This window comes from Mytilus edulis, chromosome 14 (assembly GCF_963676685.1).
Source record: "Mytilus edulis chromosome 14, xbMytEdul2.2, whole genome shotgun sequence".
In the NCBI taxonomy this organism is placed as follows: domain Eukaryota; kingdom Metazoa; phylum Mollusca; class Bivalvia; order Mytilida; family Mytilidae; genus Mytilus; species Mytilus edulis.
In genome coordinates this window covers 36195874-36210965 of record NC_092357.1, presented here as the reverse complement: position 1 = coordinate 36210965, position 15092 = coordinate 36195874, and the positions used below count along the sequence as shown (strand labels likewise).

Sequence of the window (15092 nt, the reverse complement as noted above, 5' to 3'; positions counted from 1 at the left end):
TGAAGATAGTCAACTTAGAAGCGCTGTGATTGGATGTAAGGGTACAATATAGTTCTATATTTATCTATGAATAACTGCAGTGTGTTAATTTACAATATAAATTTTAAAACCTATAGAAATATTTTCTAGAGAATTATTCGAAAAGGCTTCCAAAATTTCATAAATTTGGTGCAAAATGACGGTGGGCATGGATAACATAAACAAGCTCCGTTTGAAATTGTTCATGACACTATTTGGTTTCAATTTTTAGAATACAGTAATAAAGTACTAACACCACACATAACTGTTTTATCCAGGTTTTTATTATAAAAACTGGTAATTTAGAAAATGTTAGTATTGTCGCCTATGGCAGAATAAATAGTACCGTTTTCCCTATAAGGACATTATATTTGAATAGGTATCATGTGCTAATCATCAAAACAATTATCCCAATAAAGGCAAAATATGTTTATACTTCAGTTAATCAGTACATCAAATCTTTATCTAAAAATATGTGACATTTTATTCGCGAAAGAAATCTTTTGAACAAGGAAGTTGATTGTAGTACAAATTTTCCCACTTCAACTTTCTGTTATCAATTAAACACAATATTTAAAACAAATAACTTTTTCGCAATTCATATGATACATGTAATATCAAAAATAACAAGGAAAAGCTTAAGATTACCTGGTTTCCTGTTACATGCAATTATTTCACGACTATTTTCTGACACACAGCGTTTGGTTTAAACCTGTTTATGGATACACATACCTCGTTATCGATACAGTGACTCTACATAAATAAGATTTAAAAGCGGGATATTTTGAACAATTTAAAAGTGTCGGTTTAACACGGCTATATAATTTACATTTTTATTGGGGAAATTTCGTTCTTGTAAACTCTGTTAAAAAGATTACTTTACCTTTTTTTTCAATAGACACAAGCATTTAATCAAATGAATTATCTTCTATCATGACCAGATAAAAAAATGATTTGTATTAAAAGTAAGAAATTCTTTTAAAAATCTAATTAAAGTGAGTATTATATTATCTTTTAGGAGTTTTTGCATCAAACTTTATCAGATCTTTCAATTTAACACAAGAGGTTTACATAATAATTCGACCAACTTCGAACGTAGTCATCTTTTACCTTTTGAATATTGTTATGAAAAGCTATCCCCTGGCCAATAGACGGTCGTCGACATTCCATGTAACTTCCATTTTCTCTATATATTGAAACTTACGATAATAAGCGGTTTCCTCCTATTCAACTTGCAATATATAATTTTTATATATTATATTTTTTTCTTATAATATAATACCACAGCGACCTGACAATATGACTTTAGATGTTTTTATTTACAGGATTTACTTCGTTTGAATAATCGTGGTAGAAATATTTAAAAGTTTATTCTAAACGACATCCTTCTTTCGCTTTTTTAAAACAGTATGGTCAAATTCTCGATATGGCTATACTTATCTCAGATTTAGATGCACATAGTAATTGTTGTTACAATTTCCTCAAATATGAATCCGAATTTAACATAACCTGTGTGCGATTTCGATGTTTTAAAGTTAAAATTGAAAAAAATCCTACAGAACTATAATTCTTAAACTAATAGATAGCAAAACAATGAAAGTATTAGAGCTAGGAAAAATGAACAACATGAAAATGAAATTCCTCAAAATTCCATGAATTCTCTTGTTGCATTGACGTCATTTAAAAAAATATCGTCAGACTAATTTTAAACTCTTAAGCTGAAAGTTATCCCGTTCCGTATACTCTCCAACCAGAAAAGTATAACATGCACATAGAATTTTGAGGTAGGTGCTGTTTGATTTTCTATTCTTTTACATTATTTGTACAATGATGGATTACTTAAAGTCAACATGGTGGCTCACTCCTCAGTAACGACATGTCAAATAATGAAAACAACACGTTATAAATGTCATGCGTCCGAAGCGTCTTTACTGGACATTAGGAACGCTCAAATCCGAATTTTTTAAAATCTATATGAGAACCGAAACAGTTCAATACCTTTGTGACCCAAGAGACTCTTATAATATTAAAATCCGTCTAAGGTCAACTTTACATGAGGAATTTGAAATCTTATATTTTTTTTTATAATCTTAAAAATTATTAACGGGCAATTTCAGAAGGTACTGCTTTAAATCTTGTCAATTTCGAAGTACTATCCTTTGAGCTGATGTTACCCTCGAGTACTTGGATTCCACCAGTAGAGGTATCGGCCCAGTGGCAACTGCAGATGTGACGGTAAATAATACCCAACTAAAACAATGATTTGATTGAGGATTAAATCATTTTTCTATTATTATACATAATACAAGCCATAGATTTATTTGGGTATAATATAACAGCCACTCACAAGATACACTTATCTGCGCTTCAGTTTTCTGAATTACCGTATTTTTACTATTTGAATCGAAATAATTGATGTATGTCATAGATTTGTTAACATTTTCAAAATCACAAACTTGTCAAAACTTTGACTTACTATATTAACGATTGGGCATGCGCAAACATCTCATACTTACAGGTAATTTACATACCATCGATCTGTTAAGAAAAAAATTATAAAAAGCGTAAAAATGCCATGATTCACCACACGACGATCTTCTCATATATAACTGAATGGGCCCCTAAACAAATATATGCTAGTTCAGTGATAATGAATGTTCATTCTTCATTTCCACATTTATTAATAGTTGTCTCATTGATAATCATGCAAGTCATGAAAATGGCAATTGTTATATTATAGTTCGTTTCTGTGTGTGTTACATTTTAATGCTGTGTTTCTGTTGTGTCGTAGTTCTTCTCTTATATTTGATGCGTTTCCCACAGTTTGAGTTTGTATATGTCAAATATTTCAATTCATCATGTCCAGTGTGATTTGTACGGTTTTTGAAATTACTACATCATTTGAAAAAGGAAATATATCTCCATCACCATGATCACGCTTAGCTCTGATTCCTTGATCGTTTTGGGCTATGATTAGGATCATTTTTGTTTAATCGGATCCTCAAAGTTATATCTTGTCGGATATTCAAAGATTTTGTCCTGGAGCAGTCGTCAGGAGAAATTGTTTGTCGAAATATATTTCTGGTGCAAACAAATATGTACCATTAATGTTCTTACAGTAAATACAAATGTGCGCATTCAAATGAAAAAAATCTACACTTCATTACATTTCTGTATCAAAACATGCAAGTTCATGTATGAACTCTGGTGGATAGTTTTCTCATTGACATTCATACCGCATATCCTTATTTTTTTTTATTTCACAAAGTGTAATTCCGAACTAAAATGTGGAACGGACCAGATAATGCAACCTGTCACGCAAGACATTCACTCAATGACACGCCAAATGCCTTGAACACAGATGCGATTGAGCTCAGTAATAAAAAGCAAACTAAGAAGCATGAATATTCTAATTCAATACAAAAAATCCTAGTAAAATGCGATTTAAATAACATCAAAACTTCTACCAAACTGTTAGGTACCTCCATTTCCATATGATAATTTAGTTAGAAATATAACAATCACTGTTTTAAGGAGGACACGGCTCATTTTGGCTGTTTTTTTTATCAGTAAACATGCAAATTCGTACAAATTATTCTCAGGTTATACGATTTAAAAGCGTTACACGACTTTGTACATTGAAAATGTTCCTCCTTTATTACATATGAGTAGTAAAGTAATCAGCAGCTCGGTTTCAACAGTTAAGCCGTCAGATAAGTGGTCTCAGGTAGGTTTTCGCTTTATATTTTGAATATCTAACTGGTACTTTGGCATGTGTTTTGGCCCTCCGTTAACATAGAAGACAGGAAGTGTACCCTTATTCCTTTTAGTCACGTATAAATCTGATTACTGTCTGCTTAATATCAGGCAGATTGATAGAATTACAGTTTTGATAAAAAAAATCTATATTACATAAAGACAAATATGCAACAGTGAACTTACATAATCAGGAGCCTGTAATTCAGTGGTGGTCGCCTGTTTATGTGTTACATATTTGTTTTTCGTTCATTTTTTTTACTTGAATAAGGCCGTTAGTTATCTCGTTTGAATTGTTTTACATAGTCTTATCGGGGCCTTTCATAGCTGACTATGTGGTATGGGCTTTGCTCATTGTTGAAGGCTGTACGGTGACCTATAGTTGTTAATGTTTGTGTCATTTTTGGTCTTTTGTGAATAGTTGTCTCATTGGCAATCATACCACGTCTTCTTTTTTATATTATATAAGAATAGATAAGTGTTGATATTCGAGGACAACGAAAGTTTAAGACAACTTAAAGGGGTCATAAAACGATTTTCACTCTTTTCACTCCTTTCATCAATAAAAATCATCCTTTTAATTTTAACAAATATTATATATTTTTTTATCATTTTCAAGTAAATTCACATATGTAACCGACTGCTAGCAGCCAGTTGGATATTGAATATCGAATATCGAATAAAGAGCCGGCTTCTAACTTCACATTCATTTTGTTTACTTTCAATACAGGGTAAAAGTAAAATTACAAAAATACTGAACTCAGAGGAAAATCTAATCGGAAAGTCCATAATAGCATGGCAAAACAAATGACAAAATACCAAAAAAACGAATGGACAAGAACTCTCATATTCCTAATTAGGTACAGGAATTTAATAGTTAAAGTCTTTTGCCCTATATACATGTATATATACTTTTTTTTCATATAATAGCTCATAAAACGGCCAATACCCAAATTGTAAGAAGATTTTAGATTTCTTTCCTTACGATTTGAGATTCAAATATTGCGGAAAATCTACTTATCATATGACCAAATCAAAAGCTTTAATGTATGGATAAAAACTGTCATATTCTTGACTTGGTGCATACATTTTCTTTTGAAAAATATGGTAATTTAAAGCTGGGTTTATAATTAGCCAAACCTCTCACTTGTATGGCAGTCGCATAAAATTCAATTATATTGGAAATAATGTGTTAAAAAAGCAGACATACATAAAAAGTAAAATCACAAAAATACTGAACTCAGAGGAAAATCAATTAGGAAAGTCCATAATCACATGGCAAAATCAAATAACAAAACGCATCAAAAACGAATGGACAAGAACTGCCATATTCCTGACTTGGTACAGGCATTTTTAAATGTAAAAAATGGTGGATTAAACCTGGTTCTATAGCGCTAACCCTCTCACTTTAATAACAGTCTCATCAAATTCCGATTTGTTTACATGATGCGTTATTATGTCAGAAATAAGGATACAACAGGCATAATAATATTATATTCTTTATCATTATAAAAACAAACAAAAATGTCTACCAAGAAAAACAAAAAGACATATAGATAAAACATATTTGCGAAATTGAATGACACAAAAAGATGTTCCAATCAAAATTGTTATCTTATCTATTCCCTTAACTAATGCACTTCTGATTTCATAAGTTTGATACTATCATTTTGGACTTTTATTTGTTTTTAATTATTTTACCTGACTACATTCCTCTACAAAAAATGTGAATGTTTCATTATTTTCAATTCATTTAAGTGAATACTACATGTAGTGCATGATATATTGTACTGACTTTTCTAAATTCGATTACTAGAATCTAGTGCAATTTTATTCGACCAATGTTAAAGGACTTTATACAATGATACCGTGCCTCTTTCATTGCATATCAGCAATGCATTTGTAACCTTGTCATAATACACATCTGATGGAAACCGCAGTCCATCCAAACTTGTCAGTAGTGTCTTACTGGCACTCCCGTCATGTTGAATTATTGTTAAATTTTCGGAAATAAAATCCACAACGTAAACGTTTTGGTAATTATCTACCGTTAAACCTTTCGGAAACTTCATGCTGTTTTTTTGGAACTGCCATGATTCTTTCCCATTCATTTGACAACAATATACTTTTTTCTGTTCCCAATCTGAACAAATAATCTTTTCTCTGGTAACATTTATACGAGTTACACGCATAGATGCTGTTTCTATAGTTTTCATTTGTCGTCCAGATACATCCAGAACTTGTATACTGTCTCCATAGACTACGTATAGTTTCCCATCCGCGTAAGATACCCCCCAACAATTCACTACAAAAGTCAAAAAGTCTGAAAAGACCAGTTTTTGTCTGAATTTGCATGAATTTTTACTCGACATTCTTAATTTGTCTGAATAATTTTTAAAATTTCTTGACATAGTATCAATTTGTCTAATAAGGTTCTTGATTTTTCTTGACAAGTGTCTTGACAGTATGAACATTGTCTTAAAATTTCTCGACACATCCTGTATCATCTGATAAGAGTCTGGATTAGTTTTGACCAATTCTTGACTGTCTTAAATTTGTCTCGATCTGTCTTGACATATTCTTGACATTCTTAATAATGTCTGAATGTGTCTTGACATATTCTTGACATTCTAAATAATGTCTGAATATGTCTCGACACATTCTTGACAGTCTTAAATATATCTTGCCACTATCTCAACAGTATAAATTTCGCCTTAGAATGTGAACAGACTTATTCTGCACTGATTATGACATTCTATTGCTGTTATATACTTATTATGGCTAAACTTAACTTTGAAGAATCAAGGATTAATTTGGTATAGTAAGATACCCTTTTGGTGAAACTAAATTGGATACCCTGTATAATCCCCAATGTAGTTTAATTTTGATTTGTTTTTTTTAACGTTGAATTATTTGTTTTTCTTGGAATATAAGTTGAAGTTACTGACAAACAACATTTAGATTATTACCGTTCGCAAAACTGCCAGTCAGATTTGCTTTCTTTACTAAAACATGTAACATAGGTGTTGTGTAGGCAGTTTTAAAATGTGACCATGCGTCTCTTTTGGACCCTTCTGTGTGTGTGTGTGTGGCTAAAAAAAAGAGGGGGGGGGGGCTTTTTGTGAAGGTTAAAGAATTTGTTCCCATCTTGATTCAAATACCTTCTTCGTTTTTTAGAACAACCAAAACACATTCTTCATTCCAATTTGAGTGTTGAATTTTATAATTTTTTAACAAACATAAATATTTGTGATAACTCCTTCCGTAAAAGAAAATATGTTTAGATCTAAATTATGCATGTCTTTTTGAGACCAATGATTTTTATAGAAAATGGACCAATTATAAATACATTTTTTTTTAATTATGACTGGAGAAGATAATACTTTTCTTTTAATATTTGGGAAATATTCATTGTTTTTTTATGTTAAAAAAATTAACTTCATAAGTTTGATGAAGAAAATCAATTTTAATTCAATTTTTTTTCATCAAAATGATGATTTTCATGTTCATATATGAACAAACTTTTACTATTGTAGTGGCATGGTCGGTCAACTGTATGGCTAAGTACGGGTAAATCAGTAATTTCTTTTTGACAGTTGCGTGTACTCTGGGGTGTTGAATACCTTACTTTTATTGGGAACATCCTGTCCATGTGTAATACTTAATATATATTCCAACAGATGACATTACACAAATTTTTCTTCTGTTAAATGAATGATTTGTATATCATCATAATTTGCTATTTATATAAGCCACATTTTGGTACAATAATAATTTACCATATAAACATTGAATACTATGAATGTAGATTGAAATATGTCTACAGTATGATTAGTTTTAATCATTTAATTTATAAGATTTAGGAATCAAAATTTGTAATTATTTAAAAACTCAATTTTAAATTGTTTTATATCAACACACCCACATTTAAATTATTTTATACATTAGATTTCATTGCCATATATGCATTTGTAAAGATATTTATATACCAAAATTTTCAATTATTTTACATGCCCAACTTTTATTTGTGAAGTGTGACTTGAAACATCTGTATATTATATAAAGAGAAATAAAGATTAAAGTTATATCATGAATATTGGCCATGATTTGTAAAACTCAGAACTGTCGAGTAAATTTAAGACACAATTCAAAATGATCAGAATATGTCAAGCCATACTGACAAAAAATAAGAATGTCGAGAACATGTCTAGAAATTTCAAGACAGTATTCAAATGTCAAGAATATGTCAAGAAATTTTAAGACCATATTCAGAATGTCGAGAATATGTCAAGTAAATTTCATACAAATTTGATATAAATGAGAATTTGTCAAGAAAAATTAAGACACAAGTCATACTTTTGGAGAATGTCAAGTAAAAGTTCATGCAAATTAAGACAAAAACTGGTCTTTTCAGACTTTTAGACTTTTGTAGTGATTCTTTGGTAAACGAAAATTCTTCTGAACGTTAAAATTTTCGTAATTCATTATTTCAATGTATGAGTATTCCTCGTACGTCACAACAATACGATCAGGATCTATCACAGCAATACCGTATGGTTTGCTAGATACTGGAATGTCACGGATATGTTCCCCTGTATCGCTGTACTCTATCAAATGATTATCTTTTTTGTTCGCTATGAGCAAATTACGATTCGGTAAGATGATGTAACCTATAACACTAATTTCATTTTTACTCTTAATTTGAAATGATCTAATTAGCTGAAGTTGTATGTCTGATATGCTTCTTGACCTTTGGACGTTGATCTTCATTTGAGCTTGATCGAATTTTTGGGCTCTGAGATCGAAGTTAGTGGCGGATTCTGACACCATTATTTTACCAAACTCTTCAACGTCGTTCGATAATTTTGTGATTAAGCTATGCATTGATACTTTTAATTCATAGTCCTTGGTAGCATCAAACTCGCTCTTGATTGATTCTACCTCGCGTACGATCTGCCTACTGACCTGACGCGTTCCAAGAAACACTTGTATGTCAGAAGAAAACTGTTTCATATGTGTTGTTTGTTCCCTAACTTTGGTAAGCATTTCTTCTGTTGACTTAAGCTTCTGAAGGAGTTTGATATATTTTGATTTACAAGTGTCAGATGAAGATCTAAGTTCGTATAACAATTTTTCTTGTAACTTGTCTAGGTGGCTATTTATATTCGTTCTCGTTTCATGAAACATGGTTTTAATCTCCAGTTCTTGTTTTTCGAGTTCATTTGAAGCAGATTCACGATTTTTGATGCATTGTTTCACGTTACGTAGAGTTCCGTTAATCGTCTCTTCCAGATCAGAAAATGCAGTTGATTGTCTTGAGTCTGCTGAGTTAACACTTATTGGTATAACATCAGAACATGCATTGTGCTTTGATGGTACACAAACAACACACAGGACTTCGTCGTGACTTTTACATAACCACTCCAGGTTTTCTCCATGATGCTCACAGACTTGGGAGATTGAAACGTGTTCAATCTTGCGGTAGTCCTCTATTGAAATAACCCTATGGTTTCTTGTGGTTTTACCTTTTCTGTGCACGTTTTCACAATCTTCACATAATCCTTCTTCACAATTAGTACACCATCTTCCTGCATCCTTTGTGACGTCATCAAACATACAAGGTCCACACGATATATGGTTTCCTGTAGCCATTTGCACTTACTGAAAGAGAAGAAAAAGTTAATTTAATTTCTTTAAAACAATCATCAATATCTGTATTTTATTTCACCAAATGCAGAGATATTTGAATCAAAGTAAAGAGTCAGTGAGAAAATAATTGAGCTGGGAGAATCCTTGAATACAATATTTAAAACAAAAGTTCCTTAATTAGTATCTGTATTTTTTTTATCCCACTAGAAATATTTGAATCAAAGTAAAGAGTGATTTAGAAAATAGTTGGGTTGGGAGCATTCTTGAATATAATATTTAAAACAAAAACTATTTGTTTTGTCTAATATACATTTATACAGTCACTGTTTAATAAAGTGCTTTCCCTGAACTGGTTTCTTCAGTCTTTTATCATTCTTTACATGTTTTCACATGAAAGTTACACAATGTGCAAGGAAATAACCGCTGCATGACAGATTTTTTATGAGCATTCTATACATTATCTTCTTTGAAATAATAGGATAATTACAAGGAAGATTTTTCATAGTTGATTTTACCACTTTTTACGTTATTTTATTTATTTATACTGGTAATGAATGTAAAGATGAGTACGCAAAAAAGGGGGTTGTGATGTCACGGCATAGAAGTTCCTTCATAACATAAGTTCCAAAAGGAAAGAATATTCTGGAATATTATTTCGACAGGAATAAATATTACAATAAATGTTCCTAACGGAATAAATGGTATAGAATATTTGTTCCAACAGGTATAGGTATTATGACAATGTTTATAATAAAGTTTCCGTTGGAACTTCTGTTAGGTGGAACAAATATACGCTGACACCGATATTCCAGAAGGGTAAAAATTCCCTCATGAACTTATCTTATAAGTTTGTTAAAATATCAAAAGAATAGAAAAAGGTTCCACGTTACTAGGGGAAGATAAGTTATTTATAGCAGTTAAAATTTCTCATTGCTCCATGATACGTCCGTAAATAACAAGATCCAAACTTAAAATGACGGTAGGCAAACCCATTTTCTGGATGACATACACTATTTGGCACCTTGCTTTTTTTATAAAATTAAATATAGAAATAACAAGAGGAAATAACTCTTAAAGTATTGTTAAGTTGTTGACCAGTAATAAGAAAATGAAATAGTCACATAACTTTTGTCGAATACACTTTACCTGTATTGTCAAGACATACCTTGTGAACATTGATCCTTGTTTGTAGTCATAGGTCACATGACTCGTTATAAATAAGATTTTAACGCGCGAAACCTTTAAAATCTCGTTGGTTCAACACAACCTGTGTGATAATGTAACTGTCTCATCTTCTTTTATGAAACTTCTTTTTTTTTTATAGTTGAATAGTATTTTTTATCCCGGTTGATTTTCGAAAACAGATGTTTATGTGTGGTTATGACGTAATCACCTAATCACGATGCATATACGCACTTTTTACAGAAAAAAATATCTTAAATAGAGACCTAACAACACTGTAATTAAAGAAATACATTACACTTGGTCTATTATATGTCATTATGATATATTTCTATTATGAATTACTAAATACGTTGAACCACAAACGTCAAAATCATTCAATCGCGTAGTGGTATTAACTATTTTTGGATTCTCATAAATTCTACCTATAACTTTTGGACTAGTTTGAATATAGGTCTATTTCTGTAATTTATTCTTACATTCGTTTGATTTTTTAACCCTGTATGCTTACATTGCCTATGTAAATTTTAAAACTGTTTGTATGCACATTGAACGACAAATTTATGTGACGTATAAAAAAAATTTGACGTCAGACACTCAAATCAATTAATGTGTTCGTAGATAGAAGATGTTTTTGTGTTCGGTTAAATTGTCGCCTTTTAAAATTGTTATACGATGATGACTGATGTACCCATATTTTGACTATTTTATTAATTGTGACTGTTTATTTAACGCATCATGCAAATATAACGGAATGTGATTAGACTGTTATTAAAGTGAGAGGGTTAGCGCTATAGAACCAGGTTTAATCCACCATTTTCTACATTTGAAAAAGCATGTACCAAGTCAGGAATATGACAGTTCTTGTCCATTCGTTTTTTATGCGTTTTGTTATTTGATGTTGCCATGTGATTATGGACTTTCCTAATTGATTTTCCTCTGAGTTCAGTATTTTTCTGATTTTACTTTTTAAACAAGTTAAACCATAAACATTCGAAAATACCTCTGGTTTTTTTTAATTTCAATATTAATGATGTACATTTGAAAAGCTTTATAATATTCAATGTAGTAAAAGTGCTTGTATGAGAAAGACATTTATACTTCACAGCAACTCTTTAAACAATTTTGATATGAAGGAGTTATAAAATATATATTTCAAAATACTAAAATTATGATATGCATGTTGAAATCAGGTTTGTCATTGTTTGTAAGTCATCTTGCTGTTTTGCCTTTGATCAAGTTTTGTAAAGTATTTTCCTGCTGATGTGCTTTCTAGCCTAGTTTTTATTTAACAACATAAAAAGAAAGACTGAAAACTGCCCCGCAAACAATATATATACCGCTATGAGAACCGATTATTCTGCATCTTGTATATACTTTTTACTTTTATTTCGACATTGCACAAGATCATCCGTTTCTCAGACTGAATTTGACATCTCTACTCTGAATTTGTTGGATATGTAATAATTGATACTTATGTCTTGGTAACATGATTTTTTATTGGCTTTTGGGTAGCTAACAGTACATATAAATACTCTTACGTCCAGTGGCGAATCAAGGGAAAGGGTTCCTTTTATTTTGGATGATCAATGTATTTGAACGAGGACATATTCCTCTTTATTCTGGGTCAATTAAATTTCAGAATATCTTATACTGAAAAATGTTTGAGGACAATAAGATAAAATTTATTTTTGGACTTTGATAGACAGGTATATACATACTCTGTTTGTTTACTTTTCTACTTGTATCTGTCCAAACATTGTGTTTTTATATTCAAGGTTTAATCAGCATTAATACCAAATGACACGTACTTGTTTAACTAACTTGATTACGGTAATCAGTTGTTAAATATTGTTAAATATTACTATCGTTTGATATACTTGTTCTGCTATCTTTTCATTAAGAGCATATATATCATTCGTTGTTAAAATGAGGCTATTGGTTTAAAGATATTTGTTTGAAAATACTTTGTCAACAACAATGAAATAAATCAGAGTGAAAATATATCAACTCAGGTATTATATACATATGATGAGTTAAACATGTTTAAAGTAAAGATTCGAAGTCGGCACTTTTGCTTCAATTTTTTCCCAATTTGGTTTTATATATGCATGTCGTGTATTTTAAACCTAATCTAAGTTTGGATTGTATGTCTGGTTAAGGAAATCATTTAAATGTTAAGCTTTTTAATGCATTTTCAAATATTCCGTAGTAAATGGTATGTATTACATTTGTTTGCTTTCTTTTCGGTCTTTCCCCTTGGTTTCATTTCGGGAAACATGACTTTTTTGTATCCAATGATTATTGTCAAATGATAACTCAGCAATTATGCACACTGTTGGAACAATACTTAACGAAACTTGATCAAAACCAAAACATCATGATGACTTACAAACGATGATAATTTTGTAAAAATCCTGATGTTAACATGCATTCAAAATTTTTATAATTTTGAAATAAAGATTTTATAACTCCTTCAGTTGTTCAAAGAGTTGTTGTGTCGTATAAAGGTCTGTCTGGTATAAATAATTTAACTATATATAAGACTATCAATTTTCTATATAAAAAAACGTACGACTTTCTTATGATTTGTTATCAAAATATGTCTTGCTGATATTTGGAACAAATCATGTGAATATTATAATGAATAGGTACATGTAGAGTCAACTTCCATTGTACTAGATTAATTAACAGGATCATAATGTTATGTTTTTTAATCGTACTAGAACATGGACATATACAACATTTTATTATATATTTGACATATTGACATATTTGTAAAAATTATTCAGCCCTTCATCTCTCTGTTAGAGGCCTTTTTGATACATGATGTTTTTCACAGATTATGCATCGAGTGACTCCACTAACCAAACTGCATGAATTTGTAACTTAAAGTTCATAAAATGCTTAGCTTGCAATAACATTTTTTGGTTTGGACTACGTACGATGTTCGTTTTAAACTTTTATTTGGTTAAGTGATAAACAATTGCCCACACATCTGTCTAGATTGATGTTTTGGGTTATCATCAGTTCTGTTTAGAAATAAACCTTGTTAGGTTGGGACTTTTGGACGTTTTTGAAAATGATCTTAATGTGAAATACATTCAAAGAATAAATATACTCATCATAGATACCAGGACTATATTTAGTAAATACGCCAGGCGCGCGTTTCGTCTACATAAGACTCATCAGTGACGCTCGAATCCAAAAAAGTTAAAAAGACAAATAAATTACGAAGTTGAAGAGCATTAAGGACCAAAATTCCTAAAAGTTTTGCCAAATACAGCTAAGGTAATCAATGCCTGATGTAGACGCATACATTTAATCCAGATAATACTTCTGTTGTCACTTAATTTATAGAGTATGAAAGCATTTGAATAAGTATTCTAATTTGAAACACGTTTCTACTGGAATAAGGTTCTATAAACTAACGCACTGCGATCTCAGACATAAATGTCAAAGGATAGAAAACTAGTGATTTTTAGTAAATCGAAATTGGTTTTTAAAAAGTCGAAATGATCTTCATTTGTAACAAATGAAATAACAGAAGAAGAGAACCTCCAAATTTTAATCAAACTACAAAGTTCCTAGTTACTCTAGCATACAGCAAAGTAACATTTACTGAACAAATCTATAATGATTTAGTGTTAGACAAATTACTTTTTGTGGGCTGTTATTGGCTTTGAATTAGCTGTTAGTAACTGCGAGTACCTTTATACTTATATCTGTACTTACTGTTGTTTTTGTTTTGTTTCTGACATGTTCAAATATTTAAACACATCCGGTCTGTGCTTGTGTTAGATGTCTGTCTGCTTTTTATTGATTTGAGATTTAAACTGATATTTACAGTATGTTCATATGTTGTACTGTTGTACCACTGCCCCAACATAAGGGTGATGATTCGTGCCTTCAAACATGTTGATATCCGCCACATTTTATGTGTGCCTGTCTGAAGTCAGAATATTGTTATTCAGTGCTTGTCATTTGTTGCTGTATATCATATTTGCTTTTTCGTTCATTAGTTTGTACATACATCTGATTTGTTCGCATATGAGAAGTAGTGCTAACTGTGAACACAACAGATTAGGAAGTTCGTGATCAACAAAGGAAACCCTTTCATTTTTTTCACACACCACGGAAGAAGTAGTCGGTCAAAATTATTGATGATATAAGCTGCATTAAAACATATGGAGGATATTATGAATTAATCGATTCATCAGAACATGCAGAACTTTGCAGATTTTTAAGTCTAATAAACCGATTAGATATACAAATAAAGGTTAAAAAACCGAATAGATCACGGGAACGAAAGAAATAAACAAAACCGGATGTATCAGCAGTTTATGTTAATGCATAAACATCAGGATTTCAGATTTTCATATAAGCGCTTATCAAAATAAATTTGTGATCCTATAGTAGTGTAAGTCAATCGGGTTATAGAAAATCTAAACTGTTCCAAATCTGATTTGTACGTGTCCTTGCTTGTA

At 30.8% G+C, this 15092-nt stretch overlaps 2 protein-coding genes across 2 annotated transcripts in view; both read right to left on the bottom strand.

Moving 5' to 3' along the window:
- Positions 1-15092, bottom strand: part of LOC139502676 (E3 ubiquitin-protein ligase TRIM45-like) — a 101382-nt gene that overhangs the window by 45173 nt on the left and 41117 nt on the right. The window lies entirely within an intron of this gene.
- LOC139504161 (putative leucine-rich repeat-containing protein DDB_G0290503) lies at positions 8185-9426 on the bottom strand. The gene has a single exon (XM_071294224.1). It carries the CDS (start codon positions 9424-9426, stop codon positions 8185-8187), a length of 1242 nt encoding a protein of 413 aa, XP_071150325.1.